At 28.7% G+C, this 26,031-nt stretch overlaps 2 protein-coding genes across 6 annotated transcripts; one reads left to right on the forward strand and one right to left on the reverse strand.

Moving 5' to 3' along the window:
- On the forward strand, nt 1-15,030 carry LOC124493028 (uncharacterized). The gene is made up of 8 exons (XM_075735129.1): nt 1-646; nt 7,831-8,307; nt 9,891-10,214; nt 10,291-10,935; nt 11,034-13,293; nt 13,367-13,807; nt 13,885-14,177; nt 14,279-15,030. The coding sequence occupies exons 1-8, from the start codon at nt 412-414 to the stop codon at nt 14,764-14,766; spliced, it is 5,163 nt and encodes a 1,720-aa protein (XP_075591244.1). The 5' UTR covers nt 1-411; the 3' UTR covers nt 14,767-15,030.
- On the reverse strand, nt 15,009-26,019 carry LOC124493029 (ecotropic viral integration site 5 ortholog). 5 transcript variants are annotated; one of them, XM_075735130.1, is made up of 9 exons: nt 25,552-26,006; nt 24,539-25,342; nt 18,428-18,781; nt 18,265-18,343; nt 17,950-18,157; nt 17,458-17,889; nt 17,007-17,399; nt 15,876-16,940; nt 15,009-15,811 (listed from the first exon to the last, which is right to left on the reverse strand). In XM_075735130.1, exons 3-9 carry the CDS (start codon nt 18,468-18,470, stop codon nt 15,632-15,634), a joined length of 2,400 nt encoding a protein of 799 aa, XP_075591245.1. In that variant the 5' UTR covers nt 18,471-18,781; nt 24,539-25,342; nt 25,552-26,006; the 3' UTR covers nt 15,009-15,631. The 5 variants fall into 5 exon arrangements, with proteins under 5 accessions (XP_075591245.1, XP_046912027.1, XP_075591248.1 ...); XM_047056071.2 differs by lacking the exon at nt 24,539-25,342 and having other exon boundaries at nt 25,552-26,019; XM_075735133.1 differs by lacking the exon at nt 24,539-25,342 and having other exon boundaries at nt 25,723-26,006.
- Between the last annotated feature and the right edge of the window lie 12 nt (nt 26,020-26,031).

Genomic DNA, 26,031 nt, shown 5'->3' on the forward strand with positions numbered 1-26,031 from the left:
ATAGTTTTATATCCGATCATATGTTGTTAGTTTCAAGTTGTATCTTGACTTGAAATCATCGCTATCATCTTTGTTGACTTTGTCTTTATTTTTTTTAAAAAATTTGTTTTTGTTGTTGACATGTCTTCACGAACCATGATTCTTATGGATGAATGCAGCTAATAAAATCAACAATCTTAGTGAAGATAAAAAAAATGTGGCAATTTTTTCTATTATTGTTGTTGCTTTGTTGAAAATTGTTCATCGATCGTGTTTACTTGATTTTTTTTCTGATTTCCGAAATAAAATTGTCACCGCAAAAAAAAGAATTTTTTTTTGTGTTCAATAATATATGTCTGTCATTTTTTTTGGGGCATTCAATTTCTTGGTGAATATTGGATAGAAAAAAAACGACCATTGTATTTGTTTCATATGAATCGGTTTTTTCAAATGGATTTCCATTCAATCCATACATGTAATAATAATAATAATAATCAACGACAAAAATTGCAAGTTTTAGACAATAATCAACAAAAACACAAACAAACAGCCAAAGGAATGATGATCAAAAGAAATTATCATATTTTTGTCGGTAACAATAACCGGATGATGATGGCCATGACAACAACATCCATGTTACACACTTGTTGTTACATCATTTTTATTGGTAAGTTATTTATTTTTTTTTTCTTCATTTCATAATGCATTTAATTATTCGTGTGATGATAGAACGAAAATCATTATGGAAAAAAATAGAAATTTATTTCCAATTGTATCATCGTATATTTTTGAAATCATTTTATTTTTTCAATTTACACTCAATGTATCCAGTAGTTTGAAAATATTTTCTACTCACGAATTCGATTGAATGTCATCGAAAAGTACAATTGATTGAATTTTTTTCTGTTTTGTTTTGTTTTGTTTCACCACCACACCATTTTCTATAGAAAAAAAATGTTATTAATACTGAATTCATAATGTAAAATTCACAAAAATTTATAACATTCCATTTACAGCATATTCAACATTGATCATCAACGATGGATAATGAAACTAAAAAGGTTTTGAAAATTGAAAAATTTTAACATCGTTTATCGTCCTTTCGCTCACTCTCTCTCTTTGCTCTTGCTTGGGCATAAGAAGCACTGATTGATTTTGATTAAAATCCTAAAAAAGCTAATTTTAAAAAAACCTTACAAACCTTCTTAACCTTTGCCAACCTTCTCATCAGTACATTTTAAAGTTTTTTTTTTGCTTCAGAAATACAAATCTACGGTCAGCACTTGTCATTCAATATTAAAATGAATGAATTCATTTAAAGTTCATATACAAAAAGATATGATGATGAGTATTAACGAGAAATGATGATGAGACATGCAAAATCAAATGAAAATGAAGTACGAGAAAAAATTATAAATATCTGATGCAAGTAAAAAAAAAGAAAATTGAATTAATTAATTTGTTTCAGGCAGTTTGTCTCTTGATTATTCATGATGAATTTTATTTCGTTGAACAAAATAAAGTTATTCTGTCTGAAAAAAATGACATTCAACAATGAAAATGACAAAACAGTTTTAGGCATACAAAATTTTAACTCATCATTATGATAATGATGTTGTTTTACATGCATACACCAATCACATCGATTTTAGGGAGAATTTGTTGATTTTGAATCCTTTTTTCATGAATATTGTTTTAGTTCTAATCATCTATGATCTGTTGGATTAGCATCCTTTCATTTGCATTCATTTTGCCAAATAAAATCTGTTCCAATTCATCAATAATTGAAATAATATAAACCACAATCTCTAACTGTTGTGTGTTATAGTAGAAAAATCAATTTGGCAAAGTATTTTTTTTTTTTTTTTTTTTTTTTGATTTTGAATTTGCCCCTAAGAAGCGTCCACTCCTCTACACAATGTTAAGATATTTATTCATTCAATATTCATTGAAAATTAAGCAAATTATTCTGATTTGATTCAATAAGCCTTTACTTTGTTCCATCCTTATTACAATTGATCTTCATGTTTGAATAAAAAAGTTCACAATCTCTATAATTTTTTTACAATAATAAATTTTTTTTTTTTTTTTTGGTGGAACCATTTTTCGATTATGCATATGTTATATTGGAACAACAATTTTCATCATTGAAATCTATTGAAAAAATTCATTGATCCAAATATATTGTATGATTTTCCATCATCATCCACCTTTATTTGTCAGTGAAAGTGAATATTTGATTTTGTTTTTCTCTTTCATAATCATTTCAACCATTCGATTGTATTGTTCTCGATTATCATCAAAAATGACTGATTGACTGATTGTACAAACAGTTCATATTCATGGCAAATTTATAAAAAAAATGATAAATTCTAATTTGAAAAGTGAATTAAATTGATTTGAATTTTCGTTTTCTTTGCCTTTCGTTTGCTTCTTTGATTGTTTTTATATTACTTCATGATTTGTTTACTGTTAATTTTGTTATATGCAGATGATAATAATTATTTTTTTTTCTTTCAATCATTAGATTGATTGAACTCAATCGATCAAGCCAATAAGACATTGATGATGATTTGAATGAAAATGAAATTGTTGCAATAGAAATCATAAACATTTAATGTAGATCAGATTTTTCAAGGTTCTATTAATTCATACGTAGATGGATACTACTCATTAGTTTTCATTATTTCGTCCACGTTTTTTTTTGGTCGTATTATCCATGGAAAAAATCTGTTGCTAAATATCGATGGCAATAAAATTACTTTTTTTTGAATTTGTGTTGATCTATCTTGACTACTGTTTGATTATGTTTGACATTCATCATTATAATGTCTTCTAATTTGATGATTATTATTAAATTCATCATTTCAAGTTTACGATTATTTTTTACGATTCTTTTCCATATACGATTTTGATGATGAAAAAGAGTTCAATCAATCGATTCAATCAAATTTGAAATTATTCATGTTGATTCATTCAATTATATTGCTATAAAATTTACGGTCACATTACGAATTACAATTGGCTTTTACAATTTAAAAATGAAAATTTAATCATCACGAATGCGTTGTTTGTATATTGTATGCATGAACTTTTGGATTATAATCGAATGAAAAAAAAATATTTTTCTTTTTACTTGATTTACATTCGACGGAAAAAAATTCAAAATTCAAAATGCATGTCATTATGCTTCATTGGAACGTTTTCATATCTATATGACCCATAGAAATAATGATAATTTATCAATCATAAATTTTATTATCGAATCGAATTGATGATGATGGTGATGAATTGGAAAGAAGAGTTTTCAACGAGAAAAATAATCAACAACGAAATAGTAATCATCATCATGTTTTCATCACAAAATAAATTATGGATTTGTGAATTATTATTGACGCAAATTATAATCAGGACACGTACATAGATAATAATTAATCTAGATCATCTTTGATAAATCGGATGGGCCGAACGATACACGAACATCAGCATCATCAATTGCACGTGAATATTTTTCGGTAGCAGCTTCCATCGATTTTGAATTTTTGTTTTTTTAATACGATAACATTTTTTTTATAATTATATCGATACACGCACACAAATGGCAATCACATTTGAAAAACATCCGTATTGAATGATGTCGATATGAAACTTGACAATATCATCATCATCATCATCTGGTCGATACATAATGGTATCACTGAGAAAACATCAAATAGTTTGTCTTCATTTGTTGTATAGGTGTATATCATATACATTCATTATTTTTATTATAATCATTATTATCATCAACGATGATGATGATTATTATTTCATCGTTGTTTCATGTCAGTATTTTCATTTTTTATTATAGAAATTATTGTTGTCGACTTTTATCGTCGTCTCGTTGACATTGACATCAAGCCTTTTTCTTTCTTTTTTTTTTTACTTCATCCCATTTTCTTTTCTGGCGTAAGTTTGTCATAATTATCATTGTTAAGTCATTGTTTTTGTTCGTGTTAATTTTCTTTGCTAGTCATTTTATTTTGTCATTTCGGGCCTGTGTTTTAATTTACTGTTGTTCAAGGTAAGATGCCACATCGATGTAGGTCCGCTATACGATCTACTGTGATGATAATCAATTACGAAGTTTGTCTCTTCATTGCATAGACAACATTTTTTTCTGAATATATTTCAATTATATATGTTTAAAAGAATCTTTAGGCTACTGTCAATTTTGTTTTAGTGATTATAATCCTGTCAAATGCACTATGACAGCAATTGCATCATAATTTTTTGGTTTAATTTAACCTTGGAATCATTAATAATCTAGATTATTATCATCATTATATATTGTTATTATTTTGAATTATTTTAAAAATCAATCATCATATTTTGATATTATTATTTCTTACAATTGAAAACAATTTTCAAATTTCAGGTTCAGTCACGATTGTTGAAGCAACTTTCTTACTTCCTTAAACTACAATAAAATAAATATATTTTTTTTTCTTGAACAAAATTTTAAAAAAATGATAATAATCAAATTTCGTTTATTTAATTATGAATTTCAATTCAATTTTGATAAAGTATGTTTGTTTGTATTTTATTACCAATGTAAAATTTTTCGTGGCCAAGTACCTAGTAGTTTTTGTCTGATTGAAATATTTGCTAATGAATTTATAATAATTTCTCTTCCTATGACTGCAATGAAAATGTCATTGCATTACAACAAATTTGTATGGTTAGTTGGTTAAAATTAAAAACATGGTGGTTTTTTTTTACTGAAATGAGATAATCTCGTGACAATATCTATCTAAATTTTTGAATTTTAGTACCAGATCTTTGTTTTAATTATTTCTATGTGAAAGGAAATTCCCACAAACATCATCATCGTCATTATCATAGAAAACATTTCGTTGTTGGATCACAAGCAAATGATATTGTTTATTTGATAAACACACACACACAGCATAAATACATTGATGTCACTTGTCCACTATTATAGAACACAGAGATTTTTTTTTTTATATACTCTGATATTTAAATTGACATTTTTATGTTTTTTTTTCGATTCAAATGATGATGATTTTACTGTCATAGTTTTCTCATTATTTTGTTTTTGTTCTTTTTTTTGAACAAATTCAAAACATTCATTCTTTTGATTAAGATACAAATTACAAAGTGATAAGACAGACTATCATCTGTCTCTGAAATCAATAGATTGGTCAAAATATTATTTATATTCAATTGTTTTTATCGCCACAACTTTCTGGATCCTTAAACTCAATTAAAGCAACGCACACACACACACTCGGTCATGTTCCAAAAACGTTGGAACATTCAAATATTGCTTGGCCCAAAAAAAGTGTCTTTCTGTTTATTTTATTTCTTTTTAGAAAATAGTGATGATGATTACCATGATGATTATTGTTATTTTGATTTTAGAATAAGCATTTTTGCATCGGATTTTTATTTTCTCTCAAAATAACCAAAATTTTCAAAGCATAACTTGTTGATAGTTTTTTTTCCCATTATTATTAAAATTCGTTTCGAATAAAGAAAAAATCATCAAACATCTCGACAACTTAATAGAAAAAAAGGCAACATTTTCGAATTAAAAATAATGAGTATAGAAAAAATGACTTTGCTTCGTTGGATATGTTCACTTATTTTACACCTTTTTTTATCGTTTCGATACTGTCTAATAGATGAATGTTTTCGATTAAAACTGTCAAATGTTTTGATTCTAAGAAAAGAAAACAATCGAAAAACTTTCCTTTTTTTCTGTCACTGTTCATCAGCATATCTTTGTATGTGTGTATGTGTGTCGGTGGTTTAATTCGATGATTTTGCCGATGATGATGATGATGATGGTTATTATCGTTGAAACTTGATTCACAAAAAATGAGCCATTATTATTTTCACATCTAACAGACCACCAACACAACGTTAGCTTCAATAATTTGTCGATGGTCATCATCATCATCATCATCTAGGCTTGTTTGAAATGAAAATGAAAAATACAAGTGTCCAATTGATATCAAATATGGATATGAAGAAAAATTAAAATCTTTTGCTACCTATAAAGATAAAAAAATTCCATGTATGATCTACACTTTCCGAATGAAAAAAAAAATGAAATTTGATTAGGCAATTTGAAGCGAACTATGTTGTAGTAATTTGACATATGTCTACATGGCTTCAATATTGAAAATCATAACAAATGTTCACTTGAGCAACATGAACAAATAAAAATATCTATAGCCTATAACGAAATGGAAAATGAAAATGTTTGTATTTTGTGTATCTGATGTTACAACATTTCTAATATATTTTACAAGATTGACAACAATTGTTTACAGAAAAAAAATCAATTTCCCATTCTGTTCGATTTATCTAACTTTTCTTCCGATCTTATTGTTTGTTGTTTATTCATAATCATCGATCGTTATATAAGAATCAATTATTATATCTTTTTCTTTCAACTATTTTATCTAACTTTTTCTACCATCTTGGCAATCATTCAATGATTGTGATCATCGAAAACAATAAAATGACAACATAACATTGTTTTCATTGTTTTCTTGGTTTTTTGTTTTCAAATCTTAAATGATTATATTTTCATCATAATATGTTATATATAGGGCGTTCAAACTTTTTAAATCATTTTGAATGGTCAGATCAAACAATAGGATTGAAGTAGCAGTTACGAATGAAATAGATAAATATACAAATAAACACTTGAAACTATCACATTGTAGTGAGCAATTAACACTTATATTATTATTATTATTATCATCGAGTAGTAAAGGTTTAACACATTTTCATGAAATAAAGATGACTTGAGAAAAAAAAAAGTGTTAGACATTATAAAGGTAAAGGTAAATACATAATACATTTAAATCTGAAGTATAAGTGATTGAATGAATGAATTCAATCCGATTTAATATTAAATATGTCAAACTTTTATATTTTCTTAAATTCATATTGATAAATTGCAAAAAAAAAAACAGATAATGATTATTCAAAATGAGATCGAACAGACATGGATTTTTTTTTCTCAATCAATCTGATCGATTCATAATCATCCGATTTATAAAACAACAACAACAACAACATTTGTTTTTTATGTAAAACAATTTAAGATGGATCAGTTTTTGATGATGATTGATCTTAAAATCTAACAGTAAGATTATTAAGACAAGATAAATGGAAAACTTGTTGTTCATAATGAAAAACAAAAACCAAAACAAAACAAAAAACTTTTAATGACCATTGAATTGTAATTCATTCGTTACATTCATCAAAAGCAACCAATCAAAGGGGAAAACAACAACAACAAAATTAGTATTACAAAATTCAACATTAAATTTGATCGAGTTTTGATCATTTTTTTTTCTTTCATGAAATCATTTTCAAATAATAATGACCATAAATGAGGTATTTTATTTATTTATTTTTTTTGAATACAGGAGTTTGGTTAGTGTGTGATTGATAGCCTCCGAAAGTGATAGTTTTAGACCAACAATCATAAATTGAGTAGCTATTTTTTTTCTTTGTTAAACGAAATGATCACAGGTAATATACCTGAAAAAAAAAGAAATTATCAATCCATGATGATTGTTCAATTTGGTCATTGAATTGAAAAATAGCTCGATTAGAATTTTACTTTCTTTTTGATGATTGAAAAATATTATTTTTAACATCAACTAGCGATGATAATTTGCGTCAATGACTAGTAAATTTTTTTTTATACCCATTGGATTGAATGCGATCATTCTCATGTTTTTTAGATCAATTGTTTTCACTGTTTGAGAATATTATATCCCATGATAATTCTTATGACGAAAAACTTATTTTGGATATTTTTAGTTTTACTATCAACAACAGTATTCGTTTCGGGACAACAAGAAAACATTATTATCAACAACAATGTATCCAACATAATCAACAGATGGTCAAATCATCCGGTATATAGTATTAATAATAATGATAATGATGATAGTGTTTCATCATCTTTATCGTCACCGAAACATTTGAAATTATTATCCTCGCCTTTGATTACTCATCAAACATCAGCCATTCAATCATCATCATCATCATCATCATCATTGAATCCATCTTACCAGAACCAATTCATTAATGTTGCCGAATTTACAGCCAATGTATCCAAGCGATTTGATTTTATATGTGGCACACAATTTGGCTATTATCGTGATCCAGAAAATTGTGCTGCTTATTATATATGCTCGTTTGGAATTCCATTACATAAAAATTGTTCAAAAGGATTATATTTTTCTATACGTTTACAGATTTGCGATTGGCCAGCTAATGTACCATGTGAACAAGGTTTGTGTTCATTATTTCCTTTGAATTTTTTTTTCTATATTGTTATTCGAAAAAAAACATAGCTTAATTCATTTCCAATCATCATTCATATTGTATGTGTAGAACCAAAATTATCCATCTTGAATTTATTTAGAGAAAAGAAAAACAGATTTTTTTATTCACATAACAGATTCTTTTCTATTTATTGACATCAATGAAAATTGGACAATCATGTTTTTTACAAGTACACACATACACACACACACATGCACATTTTGATTTGTCGATCCGATGGGAGAATTGGTTTTTTTATTTCCCCAGTTTATTATCATTATATATAGCCATTATAATTATATTTCAAGTGAAACTAAAATGAAAATTGATCAATGATTGACAGTGGCTCAATTTAAGCAATGGTCATTCGATTCACTTACATACATTATCATCACGATCATTCAAATTGTCTGGTGATCTGATATGTATAACAATTTTGCAATCACAATTGTTGCTTATATACTTTAATTTATAGTAGGAAACACTGTTGATATGCAACGATCGTTTCACTAATTTTATTCAATTACAAATTAGATATTCGGCAACAACAACAACAACAAAAATAGGCGATCATTCTTTTTAGTCATATTTATTTTTTCCCGATATACACCTTTCACTTTCAATGTATTGGATTTTTCTCAAGGCGTACAACAACATTATGATTATTTGCAAAGGAATTTCGGAATAAAAATAGTTGATATAAATAGTTATGGTCATCTATTTGACAAAAAAAAATATCTGTCTCATTATATTGATAGCCGATTTTTTCTATTTTTTTTTTGCAAACAATTTGCCCAACAGGCTTACTATAGTATTAATTGGGTGTGTTGTATTGTTTGCTTCTAGTATTCGTTGTTGCTATTTTTGTGAAGATGATGATGATGATAGCGAGAAAAACAAAAACAAACAAATTCAAAAGTGAAATCTAACAGGATCATTGACAGGACTAATCAAATGCCATTAATCAGATAAAAGTTTTATTATTAGTATATAATATATTTGGCTTTACTTATCGACAATTCGATTAAATTCAATCTGATCTATTCATTGAAAGCGGAACACATTTCTGAATCTGAGTATCTGTACATCGTCAATTTTTTTTTTTTTTTTTTTTTTTTTTTGATAACGATTGAAAACAATAAAATGAAAAACTTCCGTTTAAAACTAGAGATTTTTTTTCTCGTAAATGATAATAATAATTTTTATTTATTCATTGAAAGTAAAATCAAAATACGATAATCAATTTTATGATGCGGTTCATTATATGATATAAGTGGATTCAGTGGTTTTTTTTCGATATGAAATTTTCATTTTCATTTTCAATTTCAAATACAAAAAAAAAATACAAATGAAATTTAATCTTTCATTCGGAACGAATCGATCAAAATTTCTGGCAAACTATGTGTGTGTGTATTACCTGTTACTTATCAAAATGTAATGATTTAATTTTTTTCCGGTTTTTATTATAGCAAAATTATCTTTATGTTATTATATTGTAGTGACTATTTTCATTGTTGTTGCTTGTTATATTCATACCTATTTACACTCAGATTATATATCATCGAATGCTGAAACATCAATGTTCAATTTAATTGACGAGCCCAAATCATCATCAACAACAAGCATTAATAGTATTGTTACAACACCAGCACCATTATCATTATCATCATCATCATCAGTTCCAGCACCTTTACCATTGCCCAGTTCACTATCCAACAATCATATAGCCACTTCACCAACGCCAACATACCGGAACATATCTGAATATTTAAAAGATTTTTTCAACAAAAAAAGTAACAGTGGTAGTGCAATTTATCATTATCCGACATCACGATCATCATCATCATCAACATCATCGAAATCTACTTTCACAAGTATGATTCAATTATGGCATTTACTATCCTTATTTATTCCAATTGTTATTAACAATCATTCTTTTTTTTCTTGTAGGAAACTTGACTAGCTTAGATTTAACCCCGTTAAATACATTAGAAAAACATAGTTATGATCCGAAATCACATCACTTATCGCCAACATACGTTGTTGATGGTTTTGAAGTTCCACCGTCTTCAACTACCGTCAAGAGACTTAAAGATACCAATTTAAATAGACAGGATAAATTTATTTCACACCTATCAACCTATACTAATTATAGCCGTATTATCGATACAGGTGATACCAAATTTATGGAGATAAGCAAATTAGGTAATGATACGAACAAAAGTCAAGTAAACAACAATCAACTTTTCCAAAAACGTCAAGGATTCGAACCATATTGGACTGAAGCTGGCTATTTTACGATCGATGATAAACGTATCAATCCATTCACAATTTATGATCAATCAACGCCAAAAAGTTATTTTGATGGTGATCATGTTGATCTGCATTTAATATCAACAAATCCATATATAAATGGCAAATATGATAAATCTAATAAACGTCCGGAACCATTATATTGGTTAGGCAACAATAGTCCATCATTGCAATCGCGAAGTGTCGATTCAAATCAGCCCAAACAACAACAACAGCAACAGTATTCAAATCAAAATATATTCCGATCATTTAATGGCTATGATATCAGTGCATTGAAAAAAGGTGTTGTTGACTTTTAATAATTTTCTTTTCAATCATCCCAGGATCAATTGGTATTAATCTCGCATTTTTTTTTTTTTTTGATTTATTTACTTTCATAGATACATCGTTGCATACGATCGAAGGTAAACTATTAACAACATTAAAGCCAATGAATGAACGACCACTTCGAAGAAAAATACCAGAACTTTATATAAAAATCGTAACAAATGATAATTTTTCAACACCTTATATGGCAGTGAATGACAATGGCCAAACAAATCAAGGGATGATTGTATTGCCAAAACAGCCATCACCTTTATCATCAAGACCAACAGTAGAAAAAAGACTTAATTATGAAATCAATGAAAGATTACTCGCACCATTTAAACACAAAATTGAGGATAAAACATATGGTTCGATACGTTTAGACAAGAGTAAGAATTCGGAACCAAAACTTGGAATTTATAACGGCAATATGGATGAACAAAAAGTTCATTCTGATGGATTCAATCGTTATACAGATCAAAAAACCACTGTTCTTCCAACATACAAGATGATCAAACAAGTGACACATGCAAGCCGATTTAGAAAGAAAGTCATTCGTAAAAAGAAGATGAATTATCAACCATCTTCATCTTCATCGTTACCATCATCATTATTGTCTTCACAATCATTGTCACCATCACCGGCAATGGCCGCTAGTTCCTCATCTTCATCATCAAACATTTATGGCCATCATCCATCTACAAGTCTTTTGACAGGAACTTTGGTGACCGGTTCTTTCAATAATAACAATGAACAAAAAATACGAAGAAATAGTCGACCACCATTATATAAAAGTTTGGATAAGGCTACTACATTACCATTGAATTTTCCTTATGATTTATCGCCACGAATCTGGACATCATCATCATCATCATTTTTGAACCTTTCACCTACTACACCGGCTCCTATAATCGAATATACATCAGATAATATACCAAATGAACGTCCATTTCCAACAACACCAAAACCAACACAACGAAATCGGCCACAACAATTACATGAAGCAACAGGCTCATATATAAAAAATAATTTATCGAACAAAACATCGAATAAAAATGAAGATAATGTCAATCATGAACTATTTATGAAATCGATGAATGCTGATAAAAGTGAAAATGTAATGGTTGTACCGATGTACATGGATTCCAATTCAAACAAACGTTTGAATCTTGCACAATATAATAGTTACGTTGTGATGCCGACAAGTTACAATAGTAATCGAAATGAAATAAATAAAAATAGTCAAACATTTGTGTCGAAAAATGACGAAATCGCAAATCGATTCAAAAATCCGATTGATACACTAGAAGAGTTCATTAAGAAAACCATCAATGATGTTTCCAAGATAGAGCCACAAAAGTATTCTGTCACTCCATCATTTTCAACGACTACAACACCGCTTCCACCTTCATCAATATTGGCCACAACCATGTCTTCAATCACGCCTCAAGGTTTTGAAACGCCAAAAGAACAAGTTTACAAGAAAATCAAAGCCATTAATGGATATCGAAGAAGTCGTAAATATAGACCATTAATATCATTAGATCAAAACATCCCAACAAAAAGATCAAACATGACAAATTCTCTTGATTCAATTGACAAGATATCAAAAAAAGATAATGTTACAATCGCTAATCGAACTAATAGTAAAATTATAAATCTGTCTGATCCAAACACGATTACAACGTATGAGACATTGAGAAGTAATGATGTTGATCAAGATCGATCATCATTATCATCATCATCATCATCAAAAACGATGGACGATCGATGGTCATTGACCACTACTCCAAGTACCTTAATATCAGCCAATCATTTGCTGCCAAAATCTGTTTACGGTAGTCGATCAATATCATCTCCCATTCAAACAACAATTAGGCCAGAAATCTGGAAAGAGAGTATGGATATACCAACCGATATGAATACAATACCGGTGACCAGTACAACAAAAGCACCTCAATATATATTGACTAAACCAAAAAATAAACAAAAAATTGCTGTAAAAATCCGTTTGCCGAGTTCAACATCAACAACATCCACAACTACATCAACGACAATGTCACCGAAAACACAACACATACCAAAGAATTATACAGAATATAATTACTATGATTATGATAATTATGGCAATGCCGAAGATTATGACATAAATAACTATGATGATGAATATTACAATAACATGTTGAATGAAGGAAGAATGTCATCCACTTCAACGACTACAACCACGACAACAACAACAACAACAACCACCACTTTAGCACCGCCATCATCATCAATTTCACCATTATCATTATCTAATATAAATAACAGTAGTAAAGGACAAAACATAACAAGGTAACCCATTTTACTCATAAAATTTATTTAATATGCATTGCTTACTTTAAAACATTTAATTTATTATGTTTAGACAAGTCAAGAGACCACTGATTTATCTCAGGAATAGACCTCGACCTACAATTCGTCGTTTAGTTATTAAAGATCCTGGTGAGAATGTGAAAATAATTTCAGCTTCACGACCTCGACCATTATATCCACAACCAAAAGCATTGATAACGGCAAGTAAATGCGACAAACGTAAATGCCGTTTACCTGATTGCCGATGCGGTAGTTCAGATATACCAGGTGATTTTTCCAGCAAACAGATTCCACAGATCGTGATGCTCACATTTGATGATGCAGTTAACGATTTAAATTGGGACCTGTATGAAGAGTTATTAAATTCAGGACGAAAAAATCCCAATGGTTGTCCAATTAAGGCAACATTCTATGTTTCACATGAATGGACTGATTATGGACAAGTTCAAACACTGTATTCTAGAGGTCATGAGATTGCCTCACATACTATTTCGTAAGTATCTATTTTAATATAAATTTTTTCAATCTCTCACTGTGAAAAATAATAATCTAAATATCCTAAAAAATAAGGCATCGATTTGGAGAAAAATTTTCCAAAGATGAATGGGTCAAAGAAATAAATGGACAACGAGAAATATTAAATCTATATGGTGGAGTCAAGTTTGAAGATATTCGTGGCATGAGAGCACCTTTCTTACAGACTGGAGGCAACAATATGTTTGAAATGTTATATGAAACAAATTTCACTTATGATTCATCATTACCCGTTCAGGAGAATCATCCGGCCTTTTGGCCATATACACTTGATTATGCACTCTCACATAGTTGTAATATTCCACCCTGTCCAACGAAATCATTTCCAGGTATGATAAAGAGAGAGAGAGGAAAATCTAATTTGCCTTTTTGTTTTTGATGTTCCTATAATTAGATCAAATTAATTTATTTTTATTATTATTACAAATAGGTGTATGGGAAGTTGGTATGGTTATGTGGACAGATTTACGTGGTGGCCGTTGTTCGATGGGCGATGCTTGCACAAATCCACCAGATGAAGATGGTGTTTACGAAATGTTGATCAAAAATTTCAACAGACATTATAAAAATAATCGTGCACCATTCTCATTATATTATCATAGTGCATGGTTCAATATACAACATCATAGGAAAGGATTTTTTCGTTTTTTGGATGAAATTTTACAAAATCAAGATGTTTATATGACATCAACATGGCAAATGTTACAATGGGTTCGTAAACCAGTAACATTAGATCAGCTCAATTCATTTGAACCATTTCAATGTAATCAAGATAAACCAATCAATGAATGTAGTCGGGCAAAAGTTTGCAATGTTCATTCTAAACAAGGTTCACGTACCTTACGTACATGTCAAGAATGTCCAACAGTATTTCCATGGATCGGTAACACCGGATTTTCGAAATCCAAATATGGATAAAACAGATGAATTTATTTACAAACAAACAAAAAAAAAAATACGTGGCAAAAAATCATTGTGATCATTCTCTGTTATCATTTACTATTGCCATTGTCATTGTCATTGATTGACATGTGACATACACTAGTCATTCTGTTTCCATTTTTGAAATTTTTTTTCAAAAATATTTACGAAATTAACTTATTGTTTGAGAAAAAAAAATATGTTAAATGTTTGTAATAAATTGTTGAACAAATAAATGATTTTGACTTATTATTTTGACAATATTCATATTCGTAAATTTTTTAATTTAATTAACGCATTTACAGGTAAACAATGTGGAGATTAAGTTGTACAATAAAAAGAATTTTTTTCTCTTTTTGATGTGATTGAAATAATGCAAAAAAAAAATTTAAACAAAACTGAATAGATAATAATTATTATAATTCATAATAAAAGAAAAAAAACAATTTGTTGGTTGTGTGTAATATTGTGTGTGTGGTCATAATCAAAGTTTCAAGATACACAAAGAGAGATAGAGAGAATAAAATTAAAATTAGAAAAACGACTTTTGTCATATAATTTTCATTATAATTAATTTTTTTTAAATAGATAGAATGGTGATAATATAAAACAGAATTCAACTGACTACAACAATATTATTTTAATTAATAGAATTTTGTTTTGCTCATTATTTTCATTTGTATATTATATATCACATATGATTTTTTGGTCTCTAATTTTGGTCAGAGTTGTTTCAACTTTTGTTTTTTTTACAAACAATTCTCACTGTAATATATACTATCAGATTGATGGTTATTTAATTAATTTGCGGTGGATGGAGTTGATTTGTCTTGTTATCATAGATTTTGGTCAAATATAATGATTAGATTTCACCATTCTGTTCAATTAGATTTTGCTGTTGCATTGTATGCAATTTTTTATTAGTGACATCAAGACGAAACATTTCCGTTTGAAGTTCAGCCATACGATCGGATAATTCGCCACTATTCTGTGGTTCGATATCACTTTCACTTAATTTTAATTTGGTCACATATTCTTCAATCTGGATAATGGATTGATAGAAAAAATTAATCATAAGATACGAATATCATCAAATCAAAACTTACCTTTGTTTCAAGTGAGCTTATCTTTTGCCGCAATTCGGCCACTAATTGCGTTTGTTCCAACTCCTTGATTCGTTTCATCATTTGCTGTTCTTTCATTTGAAAATCTAAATCGGAAAATTTACTTTTTTCTTTGTTCAATAACGTATGCGCTTGCCGTTCTCGTTCGAGGACATCATCATATTGTTCTTGTAATTTTTTCATCTCATCTGCTTGACGTCTGATCTGGTTCATAGTGACATTGTTTTGGGTTTCAAGTTCCATTACTTTTTGACGTAACTCTTTCAAATCAGAAAATGCTTCAGCTTCTCTTAATTTTGCTGACATAAGTTCTGTTTTGAGTTTGTTTATTTCGGCTGCTTGATCGGAACTACGCTTAACAGCGTTGAGTATTTTCAAAGGACTTGACGTAACCGACAATGAAGGTAATGGAGTTGAAGTTCCATTCAAGCTATTGCTATTTAATGAATTGCCATTTGAACCATTTTCCAAACTATTTGGTTGAGATGATTCGGCACTTTCTGGATGCATAGCGGACATATGTTCATTCCACATTGTTCGTAATTCAGCAATTTTTTCTTTCAATTCTTTAATGCTCAAATTGGCTTCAGCTTCACGTAATTTGATGGCTAATAATTCATCTTGTAATTTAGCTGTAGCGTGATCAGCCGGTAAACGACGTAAATGATTGATTTCTTCTTCGAGTTGACGAATACGCTCTCTCAATGTTTTCATTTCTTCATAATTTTCAGCATCACGCAATTTGACAGCAATCAATTCCTCTTGTAATGATTCAATCAATTGTTGATGTTCTTTGTTTTCCAGTGATTGGCTTAGTTCCCGTTTTTCTTTCAGCTCTATTATATTATTTGCTGCTTGCTCTAATTCCCCTCGTAACTCTTGCTCCAATAATTTTGCGGCAGCAAGCTCCCGTTTTATTACGAAATTATCTTCAGCTTCTTGAGCACGGCTTACTTGGCCCTGTATAAGTTTGTCCGCTAATTCTCCGCTTTCTTGTTCCAGATTATCAATCCTTTGTCGAAGTAATCGATTTTCAGTACGTAATCGCTTAATGAAAAAAGAACATAAATCAAATAAGAACTATAAAATTATTATTATATATTATCGACTTACTCGCAATTCAACCAGTTCTTCTTGCTCTTTAGCTTTGATTGTTTGGTAGTCTTTGGATAATTTTTTCATTTTTTTCTGATCATATTTAACATTGACAGCAAGATGAACTAAATAATCGGGATCGATATCGCATCGTAAAGGCATTTCTTTTTGAAAATATTTAAGCAAGCCTTCCATATCAAGTTTAAGCAAATCATCACGGCAAAGTTGTAAGATTGCAATAGAAAGACGAAAAATTATATCAATGCCTTCTGATAAGAACAGATCCATTACTCTTGTGGATAAGTGGATCGGAAGATTAGATGTAAAAAGTGTAAGGAACCATGATGATGCAAACATTGATGTATGAAAGTTTTGTTGTTGAAAATGATTGTAAAGTTCGGGCAAAAGTTCCTGAAAAAAGAAAAATATGAGTAAATATAATATTATAATACAATTATATTAAACTAACTTGTACTAAGCATTCAAGTTGATAGATACAGAGACCAAGTTCAGCCATGGTTGGTTTGAACATTTCTCTAAGACGATAATCATACATTAAAGCTTGAAATACTGTAAAAGCATCTTCTTCAGGCATATTCAACAATAGCAAACCAACGACAAAAGCACTTCCTTGGCAATATCCAACTTCAGAATCATAGATCGAGTATGCTTTCATGACATTAAATAAGCCGATTTGACCTATTGAGTCTTTTTCTTTGAAATATTCATGTTCGGGAAATGTTCTTGGAATGTCTCTTTTAATGACTTTTTCACATGGCGAAGAAAGTTTCAATAGTGGAGCATATTTTTCTCGTATCACAACACGGTTATTATGGACATTGCACAGCAATTGCCAGACTAAACCACGAAAATTGGTGGGAACGCCTTTACGAACCAAATCCTAAACCAACGACATATTTGATTAGATAAAAAATCATCTAAAATAATATATAAATACTACCTGAACAAGAGTTTTTTGTTTCTTGTAAATGTTGGCCCAATCATTGACTATCTGACCCCAAACTTGATATATATCATCGGCATTACCATTGCACAATTGATTCAATTGTTCTGAATTGCTTATTTCAGATGTCTCTGATGATCGTCGTGAATGATTCGATTGAACCGAATGAAGTGAATTCAATGATTTCATATCTGTTTCCAACAGTCTGTTATGGCCACCAAAAATTGAATGATTATTAGTATACATAATAACAGGTGTAACTCTTTAGAATTGATTACTGGCGTCGGGCGTGTATCATATCATTGTAATTACCTGTTTTGTTCTTCAAGTTTTGCTAACAATTCAAGTTCTGCATTAGAAATTTTTTCCTTTGATTGCTGCTCAATTGATACTAGAAATACAGAAAAAAGTGAAAAGAATGCATAAATTATTCATCTCTGAATATATATGAATTCCTATGGAATGTAATCGATACCATTTTCATTAATCGGATCGATAGTAGTTGTAGCAGCAGCCATTGGATATAAGATGAGAAAAATGATTATAATAATGTGAGTATTGACGTTTGGAAGTCAAAAAATATTCGACTTTTTGTTGATGTTGTTTATCAGTGATAATTAGATTTGTTAAAATCGTCATTTGAACGTTATCATTAATATCCAATCAATATTTAACATGTTTTCATTTGATACAAGAGAAAAATTTGTTTTCGATAATGTTGCTGTTGTTGTTTTTTTTTTTGATGATAATAATAAATGGTGGTGGTTGTGGTTGATTATCATAATCAACAATATATAAGCCAATGTATCACAGTGTTGCAATTATAATTCTGTTTTATTATTTTAGTGAGATAAAAAAAATGAAAAAAAACAATGATTAAATCAATTGGAACAATTATATATAGGTTTTGAAAAAAAAATCGATACGGTGTGAAAATAATAGGATTCAAAAATATTTTCATGAATTCATTTGTATAAATTATGCGTGATTATATACATTAAAATCATTGAAATATACTAATTTTAATTCAATTCACACACATACAGATACAGAAAAAAATTGGCATGTGAAATATTTGAATAATATTCTCAAAAAAAAAATCTCCCGTGATTTTTTTTTCATTTTTATGACGATTATTATTATCATCATTATATTATGGCGTTGAAACATCATAGTGGATAGAATATTTATTTACAACAAACAGCAGCGAAAAAAAACAAAAACAGAAGCGCATACAAACAATATAAAAATTATATTATATACCTACTTATAATAGAGAAAAAGAGAACAAGTTCCAGTCAAACAAAAAAAAAAAAAAAAATGATGCTTGTGGTATATAATATTTCATTATTATATAACTTGAATGATAAAACTATGAGGTCAGGTTTAATTTTAGAATCGTATGGACTGTTTGATATAACCATAAAAAAATATATATACAATTATAACTTCGAGAGAAAAAAAAAGATATGAAATAAAATGATCATCATCATCAAAAGTATGAGTAATTAATCTATTCATATACAACAGCTAGGACTAATCTGATCATCATCATCATCACCACCATTGATGATGTTCACGTATTGAAGGAAATATGAAATGTTTTCAGGGCAATTTTAATCATCATCATCATTTATAATAATCTTGTTGTCAATATATAAAGACATAATTATCGTGGGTGATAATAATCATCAGTTTCATATATGAAACTATAAAACAAAAAGAAAAATGTTCGTGCTTTTTAGAAAAATTTTTGGATACACACGGACATCACACATACACACACACACACACACACACATACAGTGAAATTTTTAAATAAAGTCATATTCAACAACATATGTTTTATATATACAAACACAATAATGTCAGATATAGATCGATTTTTCTGATGATGACCAAAAAGTGGCAAACGTTACCACAAAACATTGTTTGCCTAAAGCCAATGTAATGAATATATTATATCAATATGTTGAACCAATCAAAAAAAAAAAATATATATATAAACATTCACATCATATACATTTATCATGGGCACAATGAATATATACGAAACGCTGATTTACCAAATGTTTGATGATGATATTTGCGGATAAATCAATTTCAATTATTTTCAAACAGTATACAAAAATTAAACCATGGTTTCTGTAGAAAAAAAATGAACAACAAAAATTATTTGTCTATGTGTGAATTTGTGTTTGTGTTTATACAAAAAAAAATTGATTCATCTGGTCGATGTTTTGTATTAGATATTTTTGACAAGCGAATGAAAAAAAAAAAATTTTTTCTATATTTTTTGCCTATGGATACTATACTATTCATCACATATAACGGTAAACGAATCGAATGTATAATGTAAATCATGTTATTGTTGTTGTAATGAAAAAAAAATATAAACAAATCCATTACAAGCTTATTGGTCCATTCAAAGTTATAATCAGGATTTTTGTCTCTATCCTATATATGATGATGGAAATCATTTATTTTGGATAATCAGGAAATTATGCATTTTGATAACAAATAATTCCATCATGATTCTTTGACACCTGTCATTTGGTATTTTAATTTCAATATAACAACAACAATGTACATGTAGATGTGATGCATCGTTTAGCCAATATGAATGTAAATAGGAATATTTAAAAAAAAATTGTACAATGTAAAGGCAGAAATAAAAACAAAAAAAAACAACAATCAAAATTTGAAAAAACAAAATGCCTAAAATATTCATTCATTCAGAACGAGATTAAAAACAAAAATGTCAACCAACAAAAACAACAACCAATTCGTCGATAACCACTGGTTTTTTCGAATGAATGAATGAATTATCCAAAAATAGGTTTGACAAACCATACATAAACACACCCGCAGAGTTTCATTTTTCATATGAATCAAGCTATATATATATATATATATGATGACGATAAATACTCATGAAAACCGGTCAACAATCCACAATAGATTATGATTCAAAAAAAAGACATGGTGGTAAACGGGAAAATACACAAACACACAAACTTATGCAAGTGTGTATATTATCATTATCATCATCATCATCATCATTTTCTCAATAAAAAAAAAAAATATACAGTAAGAGATAATTAGACGATCAGTTTGAGAAACCATTGTCATTGTTTGTCCATTTATAACAACAAAGATAAAGATGGCAATGGAGAAGATCCAAATGATCAGACAAAGAAAAGACGAGGTGAATGAGGTCATTTTTTTATATATATATATTTCTATACCCAGATGAGTAGTTTAAAAGGGGCAAAAAAAGCATTATATGTATGGATCGAGAGAGAGAACCAGGTTTATATATTTTTGTTCATTCAAACAATGTTGAACAACAACAGCAAGAAAAATCCTATTAAAGAAGAAACATTCATATAGAGTAGTATAGTAATATTAAATGCTAAAATTAAACTTAATGGATATAGAAAAAACATCATCATTATCATTATTCACAAAGTAAATCACATTTATAGAGTGAATATAAACATGTTGTTAATGTGGTAACTGTCAACGATATAGAAAGAAAGAGAAAATGTAGGAATTAATTGACAATCCAAAAACAAAAACAAAAAAAATTGAATGAGTTAACCCTTTTTTCATGAATACTGGACATGATTAATTTTTTTTTTTTTTTTTTGATAAAAAAACAATGGATAAGGCTTCAAAGTTAAGGAAAAATCAGGCCGTTTTCAAATCGAATCCATCATCATGAAAAAAATGTTATAGAAATTTTTATTTCCAATTGGGGAGTGTCATCTATCGATATGTATGATATGGTTGAACAGAGTGAATGAATGAATGATGTTTTGCCATTTTAATTTTTTAAAAAAGGTAAAATAGTGTTTGATTATTATCCGTGTTTGATTGTTATTTTGGTTAAAAATGTCTATCTGAGGGAAAATAACGAATGAATAATATTAACTTTTTTTCATAATTCGAATAATATCATACGACGATCAATAATCGAAAATCCTCGATGCAATCAGTTTTTTTTTGCGAAAAACACTTTTTCACATTATAAGATCACATTATAAATGATAAGGCAATGAATATGGTATATCGAATGCGGAAATTTTTTTTTCATTTGAATTATAAAAATCGAAAATGATCATCATCATCATCATCGAAAAAAACGATGTGGTTAGTCGGACATTTAGTCAACACAGGCAGCTCAAAAAAAAGTAATCGAGACTGACGAGAATGAATCATCAGAAAAAAAAATAGAAATTATTCTCACCAGAAAAAAAGGATCATTGTTCTCAACAGAACAGAACGTATACATCAAGGTATGATGATGATACAGTCGGTATAAAATCCCGACTCTATCATCAATGATACACTGAGTCATCATCATTATTAATCCTTTTTTTTATTGAACAAAAAAAAGGAAAATTTCAACATTCGAGAAAAGAGAAAAACAATCATTAGATAAATGAAGAATGAAATACAGTGGTTATATGCATTGGTTAAAGATGACAATTCATTTCAAGATGATGCATCCTCATATATGAAGAAGCTGTCATTGTCGAATATCATGGCTAGCAGTTTGATAAATTGAAAAAAATGGATCTCATGATATTTAATCAATGTACGTAATGCTTTATTATTGTATATCATCAAAATAATAATTAAATCTATGTCCCAAAAAAGAACACGCTGATAAAGAAAAAATTGAAATGCCGTTGACCAAATTCAGCATACACACACATACACACACACACACATTAACCATAAAATTAAAGATACTGATTTCCTTGTTTTCATCACTCATAAACATCATTTGTCATATATCAATTTGGCTTTTTTTTGAAAAGCATCTAATTTAACCCCAATCAAAACAAAGAATACTTGTTATCAGTCAAAGAAAATGGATGATAAATAATTATAATGATGATGATGATAATTGATTTTTTTTAAATTAATAATAACAATCAAACAACACAAACACATACGTTTTAAACTTGATGATGGCGAAAAAATTTTGTAAATAAATCAAGATTCAATGTAACCATGATGATGATAATAACAAAAACAAACAGACACACCCTTTTTTTAAATGAAAATTAATTTTTTCATAAACATTATTATCCATGAATATAATGTATATACACAGGAATAAAAAATGAACCAGTTTTTTGTAATAACGGTATTATGGTCGTTGACTTTGTTAAAATAATATAAAAATGATGACGTTGAAATTTTAAGAATAATAAAAATGCAACACATATACACAAATTCACAGAACAAAAAAACAAAACAAAACAAACATTAATGAATCGATGATGATTATGATTATCCAATAGATATATGAATATGAATGGAAAAAAATTATCGATATAACACATTAGCACATATCATCATATGGTATTTTCATTTATGAATACAAATAATGAAACGAAAAAAAGAGAAGAAAAAATGTTCGAATAACGGATATTCTATATGGTACGCACACACACACACACACATGAAAAATGAAATATGTCAACCATCAACAAATATATGCAATTCGGGAATTGAAAAAAAATAATAAAATTTAACCATAACTAAATCCAGAAAACGAAAAACATCAGCAACAATAAGCAGAAAGTAGGCAATTTTTTTCTCTCTTCTTGTTTCACATTTTGGGGAAATGAACGAATGGTTTGTTGGTTTGTTTGTTTGGTTGGTTGGTTGGTTGGTGTGTTTCAACATCAAACACACGCACACACACAAACACATAGAGTGAGAGAGAAAATTAAAAGATAATTGAACAAGCTATGCGTAACATCAATAGATATACATTTTCTATTTAACTAGCTTGACAAGAACGAGAAATGATTGAAAAAATAAAAAAATCTACAAAAGAGAAAATATGGAGGGAAATCTGGGAAATAGAAGAAAAAAGAGTCGAATCAACTAAACAAGCAATGAATGGATGACTGGCTGGATCAAAACGAATCGAAGGGGAAAATCAGATGAAAAAAAAACTTGAAAACTTGATTACGCCTTGATGCAAGTTTGTTTCAGGTTATACACACATTTCTTTGGTAGATAGAATTGTATCGTGCATATATTATTATTATTGTTCATGAATGTATAGATGATGATGATGATGTAGTGGTGACCTCCGTAGGATATTGTTATATCGAATATAACTAACTAATAACTAGCTTTTTAAGAATATAATACTTGTATAGTCTCCCGCCAACAATGATGTACAATCCAGCTGAATTGATCATCATTATCATCAACATCTAACATCATCAACGACGACAACGACGTCATCATCATACAATTGAATTTTTTTTTCCAACAACAACAACAAAGATGTAATAGAATGGATTGGACAAATCTCTCCCTCTCTCACTGTTTTTTTTTCACATTGGTTCCATATAGTTGTAGTGGTAACAAAATTCAACATATAATATGCACACATATTAGCCATCACAAATTTTCTCTTATCCGAGAACGAGATAAATATTCGTGAAAGACAAAAAAAAAATGGACATTATCAGGCGAAAACAAATCTGAATATGAAAATAGTGAAAAAAAATTGACATTTGATTATAAATGAAAGATATTTTATACTTACTTTATTGAAAACTAAAGAAATCTTGATGTAAATTTTTGAACGAAATAAAAAAAAGAAAAAAAATTTGATTGTAACGATTTTTTTTTGTTGGTCCACAATGACAATGTTGTTGTCGATCACAAAAACATATAATAATTTCAACTATAGTTACCAGAAAAAAAATCTGATGGTTTTATTTTTATACATATGTTATCGTCATTCATATGTATGATTCTTGGTCATGAAAAATTATTATCATTTGATTTAAAGAAACAATGACGGTCGCATAACGGTATCGATTAACTTAGACTCATTTGTGTGTGTTTGTATACGTTGTTGACAATTGAATTGGATCCATTATCATTAGCATTGTTTCCAATGACAACAACAGTCGATCTGGTTGCTTTGACAATCATCATCATCATCATCTGACAAGAGTAACGGATCAAGAATCTTGATATATACACGAAACACGATTACAACAAAAAAAACATACACACACAGTTGAAATTTATCAAAATTTACAAATAAACACTTTTGATTTTGAAAACAATTGGTTCATCAAGATAACCGTTGAATAGTTGCGTGAATTTATGAATTTGTTGGCAATGTAATGTAAGATTTAATTGCCTGAAATTTCTTCCATAAAATGCAGGCCGGATTATTGTTTTGAGTTTCACTTTCACTTCATATTTGCAGGGTTCTTGTTTCTATTTTTCTTCTCACAAGAATTCATTTTCCATTCACATTTTTAGCTGAAACTAATAATACGGGGACGGTATTTTCGTAGCAGCGACACATTTAGAACAGAAAAAAATGATAGACCTGATTTATATAGATACAAAAATACAGAATAACATGTATTCTGAGACACAAAACACGCAGGGCGTTTAGGTTTCCAACACGATTCTGGTACTCTACTCTACTATGACAAACCAATAACAGAGCAAACATACATACATACAAGAATGCAGAATATTGATGACTGCATAATACAAAATAGAACAAGAATAAAATACGACGATGATTCTTACCGCAACCGTTGATAATTTTCTCCAACAAAAAACAAGAATTTTTGGCTTTTACATATCTAACGCATGCGTTTTATTCAAATTCGGTGTTGTAGATTTATTTTTACATTTACTTCCACCATTTTATGAGTGGCACTATGAAGATAAACGAATTCAAACAAAAAACAATCTAACCATTAAATCATGATTGACAATGATAATGATGATCATTGGTCGAAATTGTCGATTTGTCAATGTGTGTGTGTGTGTGTGTGTGCAATATTATTCGATTAATGAATGAATTACATTGTTAATTGAAAGATAATTTTGATTGTATCACATTTATAAATATATATGGCCATTTGCAATCATCCAATAACATGACATTAACGTTGACGTTTGTTTGTACACAAATATTGCCACGATACATACAAAACAACAATTGTTGAGCAAAAATGATAATTCTGCAATGTGAAAGATTTAATTCTGATGATGATAATCTCA

Source organism: Dermatophagoides farinae, chromosome 1 (genome assembly GCF_024713945.1).
Source record: "Dermatophagoides farinae isolate YC_2012a chromosome 1, ASM2471394v1, whole genome shotgun sequence".
NCBI classification, from domain to species: domain Eukaryota; kingdom Metazoa; phylum Arthropoda; class Arachnida; order Sarcoptiformes; family Pyroglyphidae; genus Dermatophagoides; species Dermatophagoides farinae.